Consider the following 24,339-nt stretch of genomic DNA (forward strand, 5'->3'; position numbering starts at 1 on the left):
TCTCTTCCCCCCACTGAGCATGACACTTTGTCCTACTTTCCCCAGACAAGGCACCTTTAACAGCACCTCTAAAGACTCAGATGGGTTCTCTTTCCTGTGCGCTACACACACAGTGTGTGCTGCTGCTGTGTGAATCCCTTGATTTGCTGTTTTTTTTTTATTTGAATTATAAGTTTGGCATTGTACTCAAAGGACTGGTGGATTATTCTTTAAAAAAACCTTAAAAATGTTGTTTAATTTCAAAAATATTTTGTCCTGAAAATATGTCTTCTTCTGTTAAGTGCACATGTGTGGCACAACATCATCCATACCGTATGTGGTCTGTGCGTGGTAAAGCGCAAATGGTCAATGTGCATCATAGCCAAATGATGTGCTTTCTTGCTCTGAGGAACATTCTAGCAGAACCAGTCCTATGCCATTAGCTGTAAAGCAAATATGATTTCACGGCATCCATTGAGTCCTTCACCAAGAATTTGTACTGAGGCGTTCATGTGGGCTTGAACACAAGGAGCAGCAGGGCCATCACACTTTGGTCCATCTCATTTAGAGCTGGCATGCTTAACACAGTCTCTCTCTCTCTACCACACACACACACTCTCACACACACAAACTCGTCCAGTGAGGAGGGGGTGTGGGGGAAGAGCGGGTGTTCCCTGGCACACTAATCGGCATGACAGAAATAAAATAAAGAGAGTTGGACTCCGTCAAAACATGTATGGCCCCTTAAACAGAGAGCTAATAAAAGAGCTAAAGCTGCTTGTCCCTTCAGCTGCCTGATCACACACCAACAGTCACATTATCTTAATTCAGGGGATTCTTTTAAGTGTCTCCTTAAACAACGGAGAGAACGTTGCTCGGGAAAAGACAAATGAGTTTACCAGTTTTAGCAGGGGTAAGTGCCTAAATCCAGTGCCATCGATCCCTATCTGGGTTATTACGAGGCTGTGAGCTGCCACTGGAGCTCCGCTGGTCGAAAAAAAGGCTTAAAATATTACGGGGCTAAAGAGGGAGGAGAGATGTGTTTGAAGCAAAACCACCTCGTCCTCTGTGCTGGTCAATACCTGCAGGCGCCACAGGAAGGGCATTCACACATGCAAACACTCATGGGTGACAGTCACGGCCACCCCCACGTTACACACACACACACACACACACACACACACACACACACACACACACACACACACACACATATATATTGGTAAAGGGATGCCTTCAGAACCAACAGATCGCCCCTCTGACTCCACAGGGAAAAATGATTTTTCTTTCGTCTTTTTTTTTTTTTTCCCGGGGAGGCGCTGGGCAGGTTTTTAACCTAACACTCTAACCTGAGTGTTAATGCGCAAAGAGACATCATGTCCATTGATCCAGTGGTGCCGCCAGAGCGTCTTTAAATGTCTGAGGGGGGAAAACAACACGGGGGGTTTTATGCTAAACTAGAGGGATCATAGCCTTCATGTGGAAGCCTTGCAGAAAATTATTTTCAATTTACAACACACTTATCACTGTTTGCTGCTGCAGCCATCATTATCATTTGATAGGGGGAAATAGTGAGTGTAATGTAGTAGTTTTACTTTTAGTTTGGGCAATAAACTTCACATAAACAGCTGCTGTTAGATTTAGAGCTTCATACAACACAAAAACTAATTTAAATTCAGCGGAAAGTTTGGCAAAATATACAGCACCTGCAATAGTGGGTAGGAGTAGGACAAAGAAAGTACTCCAACCCTGAGGTGTAGCACATCCTGTCTGCTAATTATTGTTAAAAAAAATAATAAAAAATAAAAAAGGATTAATAATACATTAAAGACAACCAGAAGAAAAAAAATCCCAGCCATAAAACATATGTATTTTTAATATGAATCTCACTGAATCAATACCCTCAATTAGCAACAGCAAGCAAATTGCCAGGCGAGGCGTAATTACTCGAAGGTCAGTAGGTATTATTCACAGTCACTTTAGTTTACCACATTAGAACAAGACAGGACGTCGGGCTAAAATTATAAATTCCATTCCCATATCTGTCCTTTTCTGATTTAGATGGATGAAGAATAATTAACTCCTAATTATTCAGATCACTTAAGGCACTTTCTGGATCCACAAAAGAGATGCAGTCGTGTCTGTCAGCCCACTTCAGCTGCTATCATTTAGAACGATCCAACAACTTGACCAATGACAACGTGAAAAGAAAAAAAAAAAAACACTCCGGCTGCCTGTCTGTGTCCCCCCCGAACCCCCTCCAGCTCCACCCGTTTCTACCTCAGAGGGTCTTAAGGAGGCACACTTCCTTTAAATTCATCCATATGCAAATTTTAAGATGTGATTTGCATTTTAAAGTATTTAACTCCCCATATTTATTGGGCTCTGAGGCCTTGCTGATCATTGATTTATGTGCTTCCGGCAATCATATTTCCATATTTTGTGTGGTTTTTAACGACAGTAATAATTCAAATATGCAAAAAGTTGTTCTTTGAACGATATCTTTAATTATATCCTCAAAGCATCATTCCTTTTCGTTTCTTTTTTTTTCCAGAGCTGAGATTGTCTTTGAATAAAAAAAGGGCTGAAGAATCATAAATTAGACTGCGCGATGAGACATTGACGGGCAAAACTCCAGTCGGTTACCTTATGCACGGGGAGACGTCTTAGCATGTTTTGCCCATCTCTAAAGCCACAAACAGACTCGGGGTGCTCTGGTGTACAGGCACCCGTGTGACCTTGTCCCCAAAGCCCTTTATTAATGCTGACATTCTTTCACCATAAATCCAGTCTCAGATTGTGAAGTTCGTCTCCCATACTCAACCAAAAAAATAAAAAAATAAAAAAATAAACACATGCTTGAAAAAAAAAAAAAAAACAAGTAGACCCTCCCCCTCTGTTTTGCCGCTAACACAGAAACTTTCTCTGTCACCTCTCCTTATTAGAGTTGTCAGAGTCGCCGCATGCTCTTATGAAAGCCGTCACCCTCCGCATGATTAAAAGTGGCGGGTTCCCACCACCGTTTGGCCTATCAGCATCACAGAGCGGCCGTCAAATGTGTCTGTAGTGCTCCTTGCCCATATTCCCTTTGTCACCTCGGCACGGCGTGGAAACTTTTTAGAATAATTGCTCACCCATACACGAGCGAGGGTGACTAATATATTAGATTAGTAGTGTTTGGTTGCAAAAGGGGGGAAAGGGGGTGTTTCATTATCTTGTTCACTTGCTAGGCTGCGTACTGTTAAGAGTCAATATAAAAAGAAAAGAAGAGATTAATTTAGCAAGGGAGCCTGCACATTAGACCCCTGACTGTAATGAGCAGCACAACAGCCTTCTACACTGGGAATTACAGCATCATCATACTGCATGTCAGAAGTCTGCAATATCAATATTTACAGAAATGAAAAAGAATTTAAATTGATGCTATCATGATAAAAAGCTCTAAATCTGTTTAAAAAATTATATGAAATACATCAAAAATCGAACTACAGTTTTCTTCTTTTGCATTATTTTTGTAACTACACATCACCTCATCATCTCTCACCGCAAAACCTGCATATGTTTACAAGTCTACAAGTCTTCACATTTTCTCTTTCTCTCTCTCTCTCTCTCACACACACACACACACACACACACACACACACACACACACACACTCGCTCTGTCTCTCTCTCTCTCTCTCACACACACACACACACATATATTCCAAACAAGAACTTGAAAATCCAACATACAGTCTCAAATTAATTTTAATGGCTGATTACGATAGTAAAAATTAACATGGCAAACTTAGATAATTTCCTAAATTGTACTTGAAAAATAAAGTGGTAAACCCATGAAAACATATTATTTGTATATTACAACATGATAATTATTTGCCACGGTAATTATTGTTATTACTGTAATCATTTTTGAAATTTTCTTGATAATTTGTGTAATCAAAACACACTCAGTGTGGGCGACTGTTCTACAGCGTTGTAGTTTTAAATGCAGAGAGTTCCGTACAAGCCAAACACATTAACACAGAGGCCCTTGGAGGACGCATTTCACCCCAATGTTTAACTATCACTGCTGAGTCTTGCACTGAGTGCACGTAACATATGTTACAACCCCCACCAACAACCCCCACCCCCTGAGACTCCTGGCACACCAAAACTCCACTCCGCAATTAAGCTTTAAGCCTCACTTCAGATTTCTGCATAGTGCCTCCAAAACTGATCACTGCAGATCAGTGTTATTAAGTTAAATTGATTTAATGTGATGGTTATGTTTGTGACATATATACAGACGTACACATGCACATACCAAACACACTTACAAGCACACTCCGGACCATGTTTCTGCTTTTATCTTAGAGTCAGTCTAAAAGAGATTACAGTGGGAAAATGTTAAAAACTAAATTGATTATGTGACATTTGAATATGTATTTAATATAAATATGGAACTGCACATTTACACACACACACTCACGCAGACCGGTCCACAAACGCACACTTACAAAGTAGTGCCAAAACAGCAGTCGAACGCGGTCAATGAGGAGGTTGAGAGCTGATCAATTTACAAAGCAAATAAAAAAAAAGCCCTAATGATAAAATCACTGTAATGCATCGCAAATCCATATAAACTCCTCTAACATCTGTTCTAAGTTGCACTAGTGAGAGAAAGGTTTTTTTGTTTTTCGGTTAAATCGGGATAAAGCAAATCAATTAGGCTCTGTTGAAAATCCCTCATCTAGTGTAGCAGAGCTGTGAAACAGAGTGTAAAACTATTCTCTCTCCCTCTCCAGAAAGGTTATCGCATTGTATCTTATTGCCTTTACCTGCTCCTATTCACTGTGAACATGCACTGATTTGAATAAGCACCGCTCCAGAGGCTCTCTTATCAGATCCCAGACGGGTGTGCCAACACAGCAGTATCAGGTACACACCATCTCTCTCTGCTGCCCAAAAAAAGAAAAGAAAAGAGAAAAAGGTTAGAAGAAAAGAAAAAGAAAGAAGAATAAAATGAGAAGAGAGTGTTGGTGCATGTGGGATCTGTTGCCTGATAACATGATCTAACTGTAATCACACCCCGACTGGATATGCAAAAGTGACCATAAGAGGAAAGCAGTTATTCCTTCTCTGAAAATGGTTCCTTTTCCCGTTTTCATTTACTGTTTTACGCTTCCTTTTCCTTATTCAAAATGTATTTTCCACAACTGCTGACCTACAGACTCATCAATTTAATTCACGTATAAAATGCAGGATATAATGTACTGAATTTTTAAGTGGGATATTATTAAAAAAAATCATTAAGTGGTGTGATAAAAACAAATTGTAGCTCTGCTAATGTGCAACAATTACCCACCGAAGGCATGATATTTTAAAGATTTCATTTTATTAATAGCTTGCATTGGGACTTTTCTTTCTTACTATACACAGCCACAGGAATACAATTCCCTAAAGACGCACTGGTTTCCAGTTTAATGTTTGCTTTTGCTCTATTTTCGGTGTGTGGTTGGGCTGGGGGGGGGGGGGGGGGGGCACCCATTCGGGAAGGCATCAGTCAGTGAGGTTAGCGAGCATAGTAGCAACATGACCTCAGAAAATGTATCCTCCTCGGGTAGGTTAAACACACACACAAACACACTCGCTTGCAAACAATCACGCACTGAGACCACGCTCATTTCCCCAGTCCTCTTAACAGGCTAACCTGCTCTCTTCATTAGGGTGCTGTGGGGACTTATCACTGTGTAGTCTTTGTCCTTGCTGTAATTGCCCTCTCGGCATGTCAGCCCCCCCCCCCCCGCCCTCGACACCCACCACCGTCACATCAGCCCCACACCCAGCCAGCCAGCCAGCCCAGCATCAGCCCCCTCGTGACAGGCCTGGTTAGACGGCGGTGCGGGGAGCCTCTCCTGAGACCTGCTGATCGGCCCCTGAGGTCCACCGGTATAGAGAGGCTTGTCCTAGTTAAAGCAGCACCGGCAGGGACACCCCTCTGAATGCTACGCCTGCCCTGCCACAAGCCCAGCCTCCAACTCCGCTCATTTACAACTGCACTGTGGTAGTCTACCGTCTCACCAAAAGATATGGGGGGGAAACATTCTGTTCTCAAAATTTCTACTTTTGAAAGTAGAACTTTGGCAAGCATTGGAAGCTAAAGTAAATTTAAATGAGTCATCTTCCTTTTGTTGGCATCTACACATTTAATTAACTGTACAATTTGCTGAAATATGAAATAAACCAGTGAGAAGTTTCCCTTCATTATCTGTCTTCCACCAGTTCTGACATCGCCACTAACCTATACAATTATACCCATGCATGTTCTACTTGTATTTTCATTTTAAAATGACAAAATCAATTGAGATAAATGTTAAAAGAGTCACAGATTTGAACAAACCTTTAAACAGAACGAAGAGAATCTTAATTGCATTTCATTCATGCAAGAGATCCACATGTACCACACACCAGGCAGCCAAATATTGCAAATGAAGCTGAGGGTTTCTAGCAAGTTGAATGGCGCCATCTAATGTCCGATAAAAAGACCGCAAGTGAAGAACACCAGCAAGCCTCACTGTGAGCTCCAAACTGGAGTCAAAGAAACAAATTAGGTTCTTTTTGCCTCTTCTTGAAGCTTATGTAGACTGTAAAAGTCTAAGTAATCAGATTTTGCTGGGGGGCTTGAAAGAAAGCAGGCAGGCTTTGAAGTGACCATAAAAGTGGGCAGGGTGAACCCCCTAATTTGAAATTTAACTGTAATAGACACAGAGCTATCAGTGTTGCAGCATAATCCTGACCTCTGTTTGTTTTGCTGAATAAACAGAATAAATGAATAAATGCCTCCTCTTCACACGGCACGCTCCTCCTCATCACGCTCAACGTGTTTTTTCCTGCGGGGTAATCGATGTGTCAGCGTTTTCACGGCCGGCTGCAGGGGTGCAGACCTACGCCGCGGTCTGGAGGGGCTCAGTGGCACGGGGGGTTAACGCGGTGCCGTTTTGAGGAGAGCGAAAACAGTGTGGCTGACAATGGGGTCTACTTTTCTGGCCACATGTCGGCTCCTCTTTCCTGCAGGGCCTGACACTTGTGGAACTGGGAGGTGAGCAACTCCCCCTTCCTGTTCTCCCGCTTCCTTACGCTTTATAAGAATTACCCCAATCTGCCCCCGCCAGGAGCTTAGCTACAATTTGGTGGCAACTGCCTTGATGAGAAGATTTTAGTGACAGCCACAAAGCATGATCCTAACTTCTTCCACCACGAAACCCAACATCAGCCACCAAGGCCACAGAGGATGCAGGCAAACAAACAGCAATACATAAAAGAGGTGTGATGTGCCATATAACGTTTTAATAACTTTTGTTGCACCACATCTGAAATGCAAACACATTAAAGTGGACACAGTGCCCCTCTCATTAAACACACAGCAGTGTAAACATTATCTACCCCCCCCCCCCTTTCCACACTTGCATAAACACGCACAAAGACCTCATTGCCTTTCTGCATCCCTGCATCCATCCAAAGGATGCCACCAACAAGCCTCGGGAGTTTTTCTACGAGGGTGTTTTATGCGTCCCGTGGGGCTCGGAGACAGTGAGATGTGGCTATAGCACACAGAGGATCCCAGTCAAGGACACAGGCAGCATCACTCACTTCACCATTATTTGCTCATATTTAAAGCTGGGGGCTACCTGAGGGACTGTAGCTACACATGCAGAGGAAGATGGGTGATTTCAGAGTCCGACGGGTGTGCTGAGCGACTGAGAGCTAAAGGAGACACAACGAAGGAGAGCGGAGAGAGAGCGGGAGGGAGTGACGGAGGGCTTTATATGTCAGCCTGGTGATACCAGCGATTTTATGGCCGAATATTTTTCCTCTTGTCAGAGCCGGATAAGGAATCACCATAAGGTTGGGGAGCATGAATATTGCCCTTGAGGGCCCACTGTGGCTGCTCCTGTTTATGGTTGACTAGCAATCAGCCACCGATTCAGGACCCGCAACCCCTCATCCATCCACGTCAGCAATTAATCAATTAAACGGGCAGTGGGGAGGAGTGGGATCGGCTAGGTGTGTTAATACAATAGCCTGTTAAGGTTGATGTAATTTCATCACTAATGTCAGCCATTCATCACGCCTTATTATCTGTTTCGCATAGACAATGGTCAATATCACTTCATAAATCTGAGAATCATCTGGATCTTGTGGTATTAAGCCTGAAGGATGCTATGGAATGATGGACTGCAGAGAATGAGCTCGAAATTTAATAAGACTACTGAAACAAGTGGCAAACATAGTCTGGCATATTGTTAAAAAAAAACTCATTAGATCTGCAATAGAAAACAGAACCGTATTCCCGGGTTCCCACACATTTTTATGGACAACATTTTGAAAATTTTTCCTGACTTTTCAAGAACCCTTAATACTTTTTTTCCCTCTTGCTCCACTTGCCCAGCACTCTTCAAACACATCGAATTCAAACTCTATTCAAACATAATTTCAGCTACAAATTGTGTAGCCAGTGAAATGGGAACATGTATAAAATGTTAAACAATATGTTGGCAAACACTTAGAGCTATCAGCATATTAGAGGTATGTTACGTTGTCAGCTACAGAAAATAAATTTAGCATTCTGTTACATTATGTGGAAGGTTTTCCATTGAAGATTACTGAACAATATCCTTACACAGAATTAAATTCAATTACTTTTCAAAAATTCCAAGGATTTTTGTTTTTTCCATGACTTTTCCAGGTTTTCCATGACCCTAAGAACCCTGCAATTCATAGAGAATACAGCTAACAAACATCATCTGTGAACAGCTTTGTCCTCGGATATTGTTTGTTTGATAATATACAAATCGCAAAACTGTCCCCGTAGTGAATGACTGATTTGGAGCCAAAGAAACTTAATCCTCATGGGTTAAACATAATAGAAAAATCAGCCCCCACTGTGAGTCCTTGCCAGCCCCCAAACCCCATTTTGAGAATCGACACATAAAAGGGGAGACCCTGCATGTTTAATTCACAATGTAAAGACTTTTATCCTAACAGACAAGGCAAGTTTGTGCCTGTGCAAGTGTGTAAATAGCTGGTAGTGTGTAGGAGGAGGCCCTGTCCGCTTGTGCCTGCCTGGTATGAGCATGTGTGGGCCAGACCACATGTGATACACAAAGTGAGAGTGGTATTTGGCGTACCGATGGATATGAAGGCTTGTATCGCTAACAATGTTTTTTTTGGACTCGAGCCACTGACAGCAGACAGTTTGTGCCAGTATTTCATAACTTGAAATGTCACCGTTTTCGAGGCCAAGATGTCCAAAAAAACTTACAAAGACTCAGTGTTTCGTGGAGATTTTTATCCTGGTTATAGAGAGAAAAGCTTGGCGTAAACATCAGGACAGTAGATATTTGTATGGATCATATTATAATCATGCTGTTGGATTACAAACCTGTTTGAATCTGTGTCTCTTACAACTGTGGCTACAACCTGCAGCTCCTGTTCCACACTCAGCTGTTTTCCCTTTAGGCTTTGCTGATGTTGCGGGCTTGTAAAGCTCAGTCAGGCACTATAAGTACTACTGAACTTGACCCATCAGCTAATCACAACCATAATCCATTCATAATTGTTTGGAATGTGATCAAATTGTTTCATTAGACTTAAGAGCTTACCTCAGACAAGCAGGCACAGTGTTGATTAATTGGACAATAAATACAGTATGTAATCAAACATCATATCCATCACATCAACTGGACAGCACAGACTGGCTGACATCCAATCTTGAACAGAGGGCCAATACCTGCCCCTGTATATCGGTCTAATGCTACTAACAGTTTGAGTCACACACAAAGAGCTTCTCTTCCACCCAAGCCAACATTTCCCCAGCAATCCCAGCAGGTACATCAGCTCAATTATGATGATGGCAATGACTGATTGCATTTTACCTCTCCCCCGTTCCCCCAATAAGTCTGGCCATCACACAGAGAGAGGGAAGGAGAGAGGGAGAGAGACAGAGACCCGAGATAACGGGCGTCATCCACGGTGAGCTACAAGCATCCCAGATGCCAGTCTCGGGGACGGTATCAAACATCTCGGTGGCAGACTCGCCGTGAAAATAATCTATACCTACAGGAAGTCAATTAAAAAGTGCCAGGGGAGATTAAGAGCAGTGTGACAGCTTTTCGTCAGGCCATGGGTTTGTCTGGGAGAACCAGCGTGTTGCGTGTCTGCTGTGAGCGGGCGGAAGGTAAAGTGTGTGTGTATTGGTAGTTAAGACATGTTGGCGGCGGCGGCGGTGTTGGTGGTGGAGCGAAGAGACCATTGCCGAACCTTAAAAGCCTCCTCATGAATATTAAAAAGGCCCTTGGCAGCCAGCAGCTCTGCCACAAGTTTGCAAACCAGCGTAATGTGTCTGTTTGCGCTGAGGAAGGAGTCCGGATATCAATTAAATCAAGCGTTGTCAGTCTGATGGCCCTCTCAATGGAGGGACAGCCCATTCCCCTCTACACATCAGCTCAGCTTTGTGTCAACCATCCATCTCTCATCCTCCCCTTCCCTTCCTCCTCTCTCCCGGCTGCCATCTTCATCAGCCCCCATCCACTCTTCCTCTCTCTCCTTTGCTCTCTCCCTCTCTGTCTCTCAAGCAGCCGGTAACTGAATGCACAAATTACTCTCCCCTCCACCTTTAACTCCCACTAAATCTTTCCCCTTTTCCACTTTGCTGAGCCGGGATATTTTATTCCTCCATCAAATATGCATCCCATTAATTAAGTTAAATTACTCCTGACTGCCAAATATCCCCTGCCCCGATGGGTGTCAACACAGAAATGCATGACTGTGAACCTGCAATGACACGGCCCCAACACTTAAACATGAGTTACAGCCTTTCCCAGCTCCATCCATGGGCAGATTACCAGACACTTTGGGCTGCTAGAATTAAGCGCCGTTTGCTCCTTCCCCTCCACCCAGCTTTTTAATAAGTGCACAATGGATGACACTCGCACTTCTGACAATGAGAGGACTGATATTTTAATTACACCCCTTTTTTCATCTGCCTTCCTCTTCATCTTTTAATTGCTGTTGTTAATCACTCATTAACTTTCCCCCTCTTTATGTTTTTTTTCCTCCCACAATATACCTATGACATGATTAACTCTATAGAATGGACTGTTCAGCAACATTTTTAAAATAACTCGACCACTTTCAAGGATAAAGTTTGGACTTCTTTTGTGTGGTTTGGGGGGTAGAGGGTTCAAACTTTACTCATGTTTCTCCATCGAATGGAGCTAATTCTCCTTTGTTAGCTGATATTAATCTAAATTCAAAGTGTATAAGTGCTTTGAAGATTGGGTTTTGTAGGGCAAATAAATGATGACTACTCTGTTCTAATTAATACTTCTTCATTTTTGACCTACAAGTTCTGCAAAATGAGATTTAACGAAAACAAATAAAAGCTGAAAAAGGCTGAGGCCACAAGAAGTTTAATGTTTTTAAAAAAAGAAACCACTGAGATCATACATAGTGCGGACAATAGCCTCTTAAGTTAAGACGGTCCTCAAGAGTAGTATAACTTACTATCATAACCCTATGTGCTGCGCTGGCTCCCTAGCTTAACTACTGATCTTGCCGTTTAGTGTCTGGACCCAATGTTTGTTTTTGTTTGTCTTTGATTAAAGTGAAATGCTCTGATTATGAAGCCCCCAGGCCCCAGTTCTGGGCCCACTAAAGAATATGAGATGGTTATTAAAACCTAATAGGACTGATCTGCTGACAGACATTTCTCTCTTTGTCTCTGGCGCTCAGCGATGCTGCGTAGGGTCCCATTCAAACTCTTCAAAAGCATCCTTTCACCAACATGAGACTGACTGAGCAAACAGACTGTGCCTCCCTCAAGTACTCGGTGCTGTGTAATTTGAAACACAAATCTAATAGCATTCATCGCCTTTCTGCTGAGTATTCGGGCCTGTAATCCAAACCCGACTAATGAAGCCATATGTTTGTTGTCATCTCTTCAGCTGAGAGATATCTGTGAGGACACGACACTTGTGAGGAAATAAAGTTTGACAACCCCGGCTCTGAAACAAGTATAAAAAGTGTAAAAGCATACACTGGTGGATTTATATTGATACATCGATGCTGTCCGCAGTTGATTTCTCACTCTCCTCTCTTTTTCCCTCTCTTGCCTTTTTCCTGTGTGTGCATGTGTGCCCGTGCACGAGTGTGTTTCTATTGCAAAAAACATTAATTTTACAAACATCAGCCCAAGGCTACTAAACACATCCAATCCATTATGCTGCGCTTTATCGTGTTATGGGGGGTAACGGGCTGTAAAGCTGTCTTGGTCATAAAGAGCGATCGCAGAGTGCCGAGTCAAACCAGAATGCCGAGCTCTCCAAGCCATACGCAGCCCCTCGTTATCGTCAGAACAGCTCCGTCACATACTTAACCTTTGCAGACCAGCCTTTCTGCATTATTTTCCAAATGACCTTTAGCGTTACTTATTTCATTTCCGATAATGGCACACTAAATTCAGTTAAATGCATCAGAGCAAAATGTGTTTATTTTGGTGAAGGGGACTACACTGACTGACAAGGACCATGTTCCCAGACACAAACTGTTAAAGTGTCCACAGCAGTAAACATTCATACATCTTCCTGATGGGACTAAATACCCAGCCCTGAGTCTGATCAGCACAAATAAATTAGATGGATCAAAACAAGTAAAAAAAAAGGGCCACACACATTAGGATAAGGAATACATACATTATATATATCAATATGTGGTAGTCATTGTATCTGTGCAGAAGGTCAAGGATGAACTCGAGGGCACAACACCTGCATTAAGGTTGTTCAACTACTTTTCTAATTTAAGACAATTCTGAGATCTATTCAAATATCAAAAAGGACTTTGCCTCGTGTTACGTAATACAGTACTTATTTTTTCTGATTTTCTTGCGTTACATGCCGGCAACTACATATTTCGAGCATCTGAAGGTGGATTAAAGCACTAATGAAATATGCAAACACAAAAGGATCATTGAATCGGAATCATTTGAGGAAAATTTTCAGTGTTTACATCTTTGGTGCAATAATGAATTCAAAATCCCTGCTTCCAGTTCCTGCCAACACATGGTGCACGCTCGTGGTCACACGCAGCTAAATCATTTAGGACATTATGAGCTTTCAAAAGGTCTAACTCTAACATAAATGCGTAGCTACCCTAGAGCTGTTGTATCACAGACACAATCCCTCAGCCTGTAAGGAGCAGTGTGTTTCACGCCCTTGCTGTATGAGCTGGGGGGGGGGGGGGGGATCTTAGCGAAATCGCTAATGTACGTGATGATTAAGTGTAACTCAAATACCGAGTGTGTTGTTCATAGGCCTGACAGGCAGTAATTTGGTGTATTATATTCTGCGGTTTTAATTGCACGCCACCAACGTGTCCCTCTGACACGTTATGAAGCGATGATGTACAATTATTTCGGGGCGGCGGGAGATCAGTGGAGTGACATTATAATCATCCTCATAGGGATCCCTCTCTTCATCTGCAACAACCATTAATGTTTAAATGGGAGGAAGGCTGGAAAAAAAACATAAAAATAGTTCTCAGGGAGTTCTAACCAGAATCTGTTTGAGGATTATAGAGAATCACGTCAGGGGAGAAGGAGAGGGGTGTGGATAGACAATAGAGGGGCTGAGTTAAGTGACGGCTTTCTCTGGATAAGCAGCAAGCTAAGATGCTCCTCCACTGTCACTGCCAGGCCTCACACTACTCATACAGGCCCGGGCATTAAGGCACATTACAGCGGATGAGCCACGCAGGGCGGAACTGATGGGCTATTCTGGGAACAGACCAGACAATCTCACAAGACAGGGGGGACATAAAAACCCTGACATGAGCCAGCCCCATCCTGTTAACAGTCAAATCACACACACAACACCCAACATGAAATCATGACTATATATACTCCCTCCAACACTAAGTCAAGAAAACTGAGACAAGGAGGGGGAGGGAGGGAAAAACACAATGCAGCCTCCTCCACATAGGAGACAAACTTTAGCACGTTGCAAACTTTTTGTGTTGTGAGAAAGCAAAAGGTTTTTTAAGTTTGGTTCAAATTCCTGAAGTGACACTAGGATGCGGGCAGCTTATGACCCATAATCATAAAACGCCGGTCCACAAGAGGACAATCCATGTCCATGATAGTGTTAATACTTCTAAGGCCTGGGCTGAGATATTAAACCAATGCCTCAAAGCATTTAGACTGTTTATGCATAATTTAACACCTACAACAGCACTGGATGTCCGTTGCATCTTCGGGGAGGACGAGAGAGCGGGAGGGTGAAATGCTGAATCCAGGGCCTTTCTGTTAGATGATGGAGGAGAAGAGGAGGAGGCTCATTAAGTGGCCCGAGCCCCACTATGGACAAAACGCACCGTGAGGAAATGCGAGAATCCACCGTCTCACATGCGGGAGAATTTTTTTAACCAATTAAATATGAGAAATCTTATCTTGTATGCCAACAGCCAATTTGTGTTTTTCTGCTGTTTGTGCACCTTAAGAGTTCTTTATAGGCAAATTAAGACGGATCAGTCTGTTTTTCAAATGAAGACACATATAGGCAAGCGGATAGGCAGAAACAGATGTGTGGAGGAAGTGAGAGAAATGGTGAGGCAAGAGACAGAAAGCCTATAAAGTGTTAGCGATGATGAGCCAGGCACTGACTAGCCCACTCAGGTTTGATTGGCAGCATGGTCAAGGGGTTCCAATCTGTCCTGGCCTTGCATTTGCATTTGTTAATTAAATGCCACAACAATATGATCTTTAACTATCAACAAGTCGCCCCTCCACCTTCCCCCGCTCCTGAGAAGAGACCGGCAGCGGTGAGCTGAAGCTAAAGTGAGGTGGACAGCCGAGGTGCAGCACATCCGTTCGATCACGGTGTCAGAGCCGAGATAATCTTCTAGTCTGAAACTTTAACAAGGAAAACACGGCAATCGATGGCATTCGAGGGGGGGTTAAGGAAAAGAAAAAACACACAAACAATATGCTGAGCCGATGCTCTGAACAAAATGGCAATAAACTAAACCAGCAAAACTCCACGCCCCACAGAGGCCCAAGAGTCATGGGAAAAATTAATGAAATTTCATATTTTAAAAAAAAAGCAGTCTAAACATAGTCCTGTTTTAATTGAAATGATTAATGGTGATTGCCAACAAAATCCGTAAAAACTTTTTTTTTTTTTTTTGGATACAAATGTTGCCTCATCATTAGTATCCGCAGCAGAACTTAATCGCACTATAATCTCACTTTAAACATTATGCCCGATACATGGCCATCCATTAGTAGCGTGCTTTAGATTCAGGTTAAGGACGTATCACCAGACGGGAGAAGTTTGGGAAAGGGGAGCGGGCTACGTGTATGTATGGCTCTGGCCTTAATGAGGGTGTTTCTGGGGGTTTCTTTGTGTTTGCTGCTCTTTAGTCAAGAGGAGGGATGGCCCGGTGATCAGTCAGCACTGAAAGCACACACAGGGCCGATTTGTCACCAGTGGCTGGCACTGGCAGCACGCGGCTCCTCCATCCGCATGATTTGTGAAACCGGGGGCTGTATTTAGTAGTCCCATTTAAAGGCATATCGGGGAACTGCTCTGTATGTATGTGCATGTATGTGTGTGTGTGTGTTGAGTGTGTGTGCGTGTGTGTGTAAAGCTTGACGCTTGGTCAAAGCCCGACACATTTGCAGCACTTGGGAGAAGAGGAGTTTTCAGCTGGAGGGCTTGTGAAACATGAGCCTTTCCTCTCATTAAAGGAGAAGCTGTGTTTAAACCAAAGCTTGTTTGCTCCTGCTGTAATATGTTTGTGAACATCAGCGGGAGCAAATAAACACGTTGGCTCCGCTCGGCTTTAGAAGAACAAAATCGGCCCGCGACTGAACTAAATGGAACGGTTTACACAGAATTACACAGAGGGAGAAACTAATAACTCTACATATGTCTTCATCTTAGCAAGAGTGTAGCCGCAGAAGCTCGATGGCACAAAGCTGGAAATCCCACAATTTACTCTATTCCCCGACTGCATGTTAAACAGCTTAACACGTCCATTTGAACATGGCAAGGCAGTGAGGAGGTCTACCACGGGAATGAAACGAGCTGAACACAACATATGGTCTACATGTAGGGGGTACAAGGTAGTGGGATAATAACTGTACTCTTGCACTACTGGGTATTTATAGGCTCGCGGTTACCTACATACACTTCCAATTAGGATTATTTGTACAGCTGAAATGATAAGGACAGTAAAATAAACTCTTTTTCTTTTACATTAAATTTATGAGGAAAGTTGACTGGGAGCAATATATTTGTCTTTTTAAGAAAGGCCTGGGAGCACTTAAAGGTTAGAGAAAGTCTTTTCACACATTAAGGTGAAACTGTAACTGAATTTCTCCAGACTGTTTTTTTGGACTGCGGATAGTTTTTGGCAATGTTTAATGTCTTTAAACTGATCGCTTTCTGTCCTAGATAAATAACAGCCTGTGTATTCAAAAAGAACATTAGGTGTGACAAAACGATTCAGGTTTGACTTTATTCCATGTGGCTTTGTGCTTTTGAAATCAAATTTAAATAAATAAAATAAATAATATTTAAACTCATAACACCAAGATTTTCTAAAGACACAGATGATATTCTTCAGATTAGTAGCTCATTTATGTGTTTGTCATGTTTTTTTACAGATTAAAATCTCATAAATTTGACAAGGAATCTACATCAGATTAGTATCACTTCTCTTATTGTGGTCGGGCAGGGTTAAATTGGTTTGCATTATGAATTAGCTTGAGACAAATGCAATTTAAAGTAGTGTGTACAGTAGATAATTAGCAGATCACTCCTCAGACACCAATATGAAACCTTCCTACACGAAAGGAACACAAAATCTAGTCAATACGCACAACAGCTCTACTCAAATCAGCTTTTTCTGCTATGAACATTATTAAAACCAAGTACTGTCCCAGGCTCAACAATGAGCACCAATAAATGTGCATAATAACGGCACTAAGTCCATTCAAGCCAAGATTCAAACTATTGGCAGGGTAATCACAGGCCCATCTCTCTCTCTTGGACAGGGAGTTGAAAGAAATGTAAAAAAAAAAAAAAAAAAAAGAAGAAGAAAAAAAAGAAAAGGGGGCTTCTTAAAGCTCAGTTTGCACTTGTACTAAAAGCGACACTTTATTTTATTTCAATGATGCTCTCTTGTTGCTTTAACTTAAATGTAGACCTTAAATTCATTGTGCTAGGACTAATTTGTGGTAAAGATATCTGTTCCATACAAGTGCCACACTATGTTCTGTGTGTTAGTATCCTACTTTGAAAATTTAAAAAATTGTTGTAATTACATGGAAATGTACACTGTTGTCGATTTATTTGATAGAACAAGGGGTAAGCTGTTCGACACACCTGAGATACTACGAGCTTGTTTCCAAATAAATATATAGGGCATTTATAGAAGCCGAAGGTCATGTCATCATATTTTGGTCAAAAACTTACCTGATGAGGCTGAAAAAAATCTCACAAGGCTGCGCCTCGCCTTATAACCTGTGATAATATTATCTCAAGGCACACACTTTTAACACTTGACTGGGGCTACACTGCAAGCTTTTGCTTTGACAAAACTAACTTGTAACATAGCAAAGCCTTTGTTCCACTCTTTGCCAAAGTCAAGTTTGCACCTTTCCAGTTTAGAAACCTATTATTGCTTTTAAGACAAAGTGTTTTCAATCATTTTTTTAAAAGCTGTTATTCCTTGTAACTCACCCACAGATGTCACATTTGTACTCTCTCATGCCCAGGTGTCTCTTGACGTGGTTCCTGGCGTCTCCTAGCTGAGCAGTTGCAAAGTTGCAGATCTTACACCTGAAGGGCTTGGATCCTGCAAAACAAAGTATGGAGAGAGTTCACATCCAACAATAATGTTATGTTTGAAAGAAAGAGGTGGCAATTTTAATAAAACATGACGACATACCCACTGGGCAGAAATCTGATTTTACATCACAGATCATTTTTCAATGCCAGGCATGTAAGACTGTTATTAGCTCTGTGCGAGGACTTCAACCTACTTCACAACCACAAAATGACTTCAGAATAATAAAAACAGATGCCCTTACTACAGTCCCCATAAAAACTACAGTCACACCCCGAGTGCCAGGCGTCCTCTTCTTTCACTCTCTATCTATCCTTGTCACTCTCCTTCATCTCTTACCTACTCTTGCTTTGCCTGTGGATGCGTAAATTGGATTCCAAAGGTCAGGGCGAATACGTAAATCAATTCTGTGTGCGCTCACTACCTCCCATTCCATCATTAAAGCGCTAATCACTCTGGCGGGCTTCTCAGGGAGGTTTCTCCCTAATTATTGTCATTAATAAGTCCAGGGGGCGGGGTAGCGTTTGAGAGAGTGGCAGAGCCTCTCCTTGCCATCCGTCATTTAAGGGCTGAGCTGCGCGGGCTGATGGCTGCGCTATCTGTGTGACGCACAAACATCCCCTGAGTTAAGAGAGGAAACTGGGTCCTTCAGGATTGGGCTTGTAAACAGTTATGTTGGACAAAAACACTTATTTATCTGGTTTACAACTTACTGCCACCAAACTCTAAATTCAGACAAATAATTTCCTGGAGCCACCAAAATTAAACATATGAATTTGGCAAAACCAAATGGCTATTTTTTTGTCAGGCTGTGCCAGATTCATGCAGTGCAACACTCCAATCTATGTGGCAGCCCTGTATATCCACGTACGCATCTTTGAGCAAACCCTCACCCTCTCGCAGTGAATATCCCAAGACGTTCTACAATATTTATTCCAGGGGCAGCCGCTGATTTGATTAAGCACTTTGTGTAGATTACTAATTCGTTCATACACGGTTCACTTGCTGTGAGCTGGAAGTACGACACATCGAATTTTAAGCCAGTAACGAAGATTGAAAGGCAAGCCCGTGCTAACAAGGCCCATAAACACAGGGGGGGGGGGGGCGGAGGGAAGGGGGTCTACACATGGGCAACAGCAAAGCCAGGGTCTTCATTTCACATGTCCCTACAGTATACTACACACACATACACACAAATAACTACACACAGTCACAGCAGCGCTCACACGAGAACAAATAAAGGCGGATAAACATATAAAATCCTATACATAACTGCACATTTCACACCTAAATGTGCAGACACTTTCACACAAACTTAAAAAAATGAATCACACAATCAACACCGACACAAAAACAATGAGACAGACACTCACACCGCACCCACCATCACACCTACACATACCTACATCTAGATTCAGAGCTCCACCTCACACCTATGCATGTGCATACAGACACACGCATTAAATTCACAAGACATAACCACCCATGGACAAACAGGAGGAGAGACAATCATTCTCTCTCTCTCTCTCTCTCTCTCTCTCTCTCTCTCTCTCTCTCTCCTTCTCCTCTCTCTTCTCTCTCTCTCTCTCTCTCTCCTCTCTCTCTCTCTCTCTCTCTCTCTCTCTCTCTCTCTCTCTCTCTCTCTCACACACACACACACACACAAAACCTAAAGTTGAGGTGAGAGAGAGGCGTGTGGGGAGCTGATTTGTCCAGATGGCTGGCTGAGTATGAGACATGGCAGAAAGGAGAGAGATGTAACGTCCCTCAGTTCCCACATCTTATCACATTAATACTCCACCACTCCACTTAAACGGCCTCCGTGAAACTGAAATTGACCATCAATGCAGTGTCATGTTAAATTAATATTGCCATCCACATAGGGGCGATGTGGCTCCCTCACATCCCAGATGAGACAGGGAATGACTAATTCATTTCCTGAGAGGAGAGACGAACCTCATGTAATGTTTCACTCCACACACGCACACACACACACACACACACACACACACACACACACACACACACACACAAGGTGATGTCTTAAGCCTTGCACATGTCACACACTCCTGTCATGGCCTTTTCTTTAATCTTCAGGTTTGTAGCAAGAGAATTATACATGATAATTTCATATAAATAAATGTCTTTGCTCTGCTTTGTTTGTTTCTACAACCAGCTAATTAGCACTTGAGAGTGTTCCACTTTTTTTTACTGCAGGCAGACTGCAGTCCTAACGCATGGTTTACCAAAAACACTGTATATCATAACCTGTCACACACAGGGATATCCAGATAAAAAAAAATAATAATAATTTGTCACATAGTTTTCATTTACTGTGGCCTACCAACAGATGTATTTCACATTACACTGAGTGCATTAAAACATGGTTTCTGTAGTGCTACATGATCCTATATGGGAAAACTTCACCTGTATGCATCAACACAAACGGGAAGAATATACTGTGACTGCAAGCTGGACGAAAGGAGAGGGAGAGAACAGCATCTCTCCCCACTCGCAAACACAAAGTTTCATGGAGTCTGTGAACAGTCTTGAGTAAATAAAAGCAACAAACTTTTAAAATATGCGGCTGAACTAGAGAGGCACTCCAGCGATTAAATCACACCCACAAACATTGCGTAGGACTCACAAAATGCACATTAAAAAGAGAGCTGTCAAAATTGAAGCAGCAGAGTGCGAATAATTCTGACCCCTAATATGGGTCAAGCAACAAAAACACTGGATCCTTCATCTCCTGTGATGTAACTTCATAGTGTCTCTAATTAGAACCCTCACTTCTTTCAAACCCCCACTTTAATACCCTTTTGCCACCAAAAGTAGCATATGAGTGGACATTTTTTAAATGTGGGAAAACCCATTAAAATAAGTGACTGATAAAATCAGCTTCCTTGCTGCCCGTATGCCTTTTTCTTTTTCCAACTGACAGACATTTGACATGACAGACAGGCCAGAAAACAGGTTGTTAAAGGAAACAGAAGATGGAGGCCAATGAAAATGTTGCGGTGGTTACTTCTTTTTTATATTTCTTTCTTATTTAGTCTCTCTTAAACTTGATGCTGACTAAATTTTGAATAATGTTTGAGTGCTGCTTGGACAGACAAGGACAGCATTTTGTGGCTGCCTGTCACTCATCGCACTGGAAAAGGGGCTAAAATTAGTGCACCCCCCTGGTTAATGTATTTACATTGCTGGCGATGGACGCCAATTGGTGCTAGAGCCGATATATACCCCGTGACTACTGCAGAGTCATTTGTCTCCAAAATGAATGCAGATTATAACCATTTCCATGAAATACAAAGCAAGATGTTGGCGAGTGTCAGTTTTTTAAACTTTGGAAAGTTTACACCAGAGCCTAAACATTACACAGCTGTTTTCACAAGCTCATTGGTTCTGCTCATAACGAACAAACTGAACTTTATGAGTGAATTTGGTAAATAATTTTTTGTTGTCATTAAAAGTGACACACACATCTGTTCATAAACCCACTCAATCAATTGGCAATTGATGTATGGCTTTGAAAATGTCACACTGATAGCCAATTAGTAGAACAGAGGAATATACTAGTCATGTAGCACTGTCACGTAAAAGGCCATGAAACCGGAGTATCTCAAATAGCTGAAGACAACTTGAACCATCCCCCCTTCCTTCTCTCAAGTACAAAAAAAATCCCAACAGCTGTTAACACTGGGATTTGCAATTTTACAACATAAAAAGTACAAATCAATATGTGTGTATTTGTTGTATAAATACGTCTACATCCATTAAGTTCGATGAATATACATATGATAACACACAAAAACTACAAAAAAACTGAATCCTCTAGTTAGGACATTATTTAAAAAGCAGCAAGGACCATTAGAATGATTTATTATACAGCTATGTCACTGTCATTTATACACTAGGTCTATGTCTTTTTTTAACAATAGCCTAAACCTTTTCTGCCCTGGGATCCACCTTCCTGGGATTTTTCAGTCTTTCATGAACACGTTCTCTTTGTCTTTCCGTTCTCTGTCTGAAATGTCTTTGAACGGTGCTCAACGTCACAATTTCTCGTGTCTTTCTCTAAAGCATTTTTTTAGTCGTCAGAATCCTATGCATTGATTAGCTTGATGATGATGGTTAGTATTGAACTTGTGCAGACAAATCAACATCTCATTCTTCACCTTTAAAAACCCCTTTGGCTTTGTATTTGCTTTTTATTGTCTTTAATTTTTTTGTACTCTTTTTGCCATTTTGGTCTACCCAGTTTGAGTCTGAATGTGGTTGCAAAATGTAATTGAGCATGACTACAACGGAATAAAATAAATTTTTTATGTAGGCTACAAGTGGTCCCGCCTGATCATTTGATACAAGGTCCTCCCTCATCACAGTGTCTCTGGTGGCAAACATTACTTTTAGTGAAGATTCAATGTCCCATGGTGCTCCGAACACACTTTTAAATGCTTCTATACTTGATCAAAATAAAATCAACGAACACGGAAAACTGAATAACTTAGGATTTAAAGGAATACAATACATCCCAAATGATATTTTGTGTATGAATTACTCACTCTAAATTACACTGAGTTTACAAGAAACATTTGTTTGTCTTGTATGGCGCCATGGTAAACAAAGAATCCAAAAGTGGAGAAAATGTTTCATGAATTAGAGTCGCAGGGGAAAAACAGTAAAACTAAATTATATCAAAACATCTGTTTGCAAACTTTCCCCAAACGCATTTATCCAGTTGTATGCTCAGTACTTCCCAAACATTTGCATTTTGCTAAACCTTACTTTTGGCATAAACAGTGTCAGGCACGGACGGCACGCCTGCGCTGTTTATGCAGAAGTGCTTGAAATGATAGCATTTTGGCAAAACGCATCTGTTTGGGAAGTACTGAGCATGCAACTGGATAAATAAGGCTAGGATTATACTGCAAGAGTTGTGTGAGACTTTGTGGACAGATGTTTTGCTATAGTTTTACTGTTGTTAAACATGCCTCCCTATTCAATTCATCAACAATTATCTCAATTTTGGGATTCATTCACTGTGGAAGCATGCAAGAAAAACACAGTTTTAGTCCCAAACTCAATGTTACACCGGGTGAGTAACTGATATACAAACAGTTATGTGAAGAATGAAGTATTCCTTTAAGGACCCTTGAAACGTCAGAACCAAAAAGCTCTACGTGTTCTACAGTTTTACTTTTAAGTTATGTCTTCAAACACTCATCACATCCTGTGTGTAAACATGCATGCGCTGCATGTTTGTCCATTACTTTAAGGCTCAGTCTGAGGTCAGACAGCTCACTCCAGTGAAAAAGTGACCAATTTACCTCAAAATGCAAATTCCAGCTGTACCCTCATTGGCAAAATGCAAGCATGTGTACAAGCTTCCTTTAAGGGACAAATTGACAAATCTGTGTGCAGCCTCCCACTACCGTCTCCTGATTTCACTGATTAATCAAGTGAATAAAAACTAGGTCTTAATTAAAAGGATCTGGACGTGCTCCCAGCCCAGAAACTGGCAGACCCCCACCGTGCGGCTCCACAGCCCCACAAACAAACTCCCAGAATAAATGACCACCACATAAAAGGTGAATAATTCACTGTAATGAGGGAACTTAGCAATAATAACAACTGGCATATGTTGTCAAAAAATGAAGAGAAATAGGTGCTTTCCACAAATAAGAACAGCATAAATGAAAGTAATCTCATAAACCAGAACATAACTCAATTGAATAAAAAGAGGTAAATTAAAAAAAACAACAACATAGCATTCATCACATGAAACGTCAGAATGTGCCCTTGACTTGAAGCCATCTGTTGGGACCCCAGTGTCAGAGCTTTCATTTTCTTAAGTAACACTAAGTAAGCGACCTCAAAACTCAAGAATTATGACACAGGGTAAAATTATGAACACATATAGACTATTCGTTAATAAGAAGAAAGTGGTGGCTCAACATTAATCTTCAGGATTTTAACCTCCAATCCTTACAGCTTTCAGCAATCTGACTTTGGGCACACAAGGTGACTGGCATACACACTGTGTAAAAGGACAAAAAATGTCAGGTTTCCTTAAAGCAAAATTATTCCTCTGCCCCAGCAATTACATTGTTTATCCCTCCTGAAGAAACAGCATATCAGTATATTTTACTACAAGACATTTTCAGCCCCTTGCATTTATGGGCTTATGATGACATAGTGGAGTAAAATCAGCACTGTTTTAAGTACTTCACCCGCATTTAGCAAGGACACCGAGGGAATATTATGTCCAGGTTTTCTAACAAAACGCTACAATACCTACACAAACGTCCACTGTCACTGAATCTCACAGCAGAAACAATCCTATTTTATCTCCCACTTAACAGACACTTCAAACACACAAACAAAGACACGTACAGTCACGTACACACATGCAGAACACAGAGCATGGACTTCAATTAAAGTCCCATTAAAGTTTGGGCTGAAAGGG

The 24,339-nt window shown here is 41.7% G+C and overlaps 1 protein-coding gene across 1 annotated transcript in view; it reads right to left on the bottom strand.

Moving 5' to 3' along the window:
• The window catches only part of znf407 (zinc finger protein 407), a 164,796-nt gene that overhangs the window by 133,261 nt on the left and 7,196 nt on the right, over positions 1–24,339 (bottom strand). The window contains 1 exon segment of the mRNA XM_042490229.1: positions 17,762–17,876. Coding sequence (XP_042346163.1) covers positions 17,762–17,876 — 115 coding nt within the window.

This window comes from Plectropomus leopardus, chromosome 7 (genome assembly GCF_008729295.1).
Source record: "Plectropomus leopardus isolate mb chromosome 7, YSFRI_Pleo_2.0, whole genome shotgun sequence".
Taxonomy (NCBI): Eukaryota; Metazoa; Chordata; class Actinopteri; order Perciformes; family Serranidae; genus Plectropomus; species Plectropomus leopardus.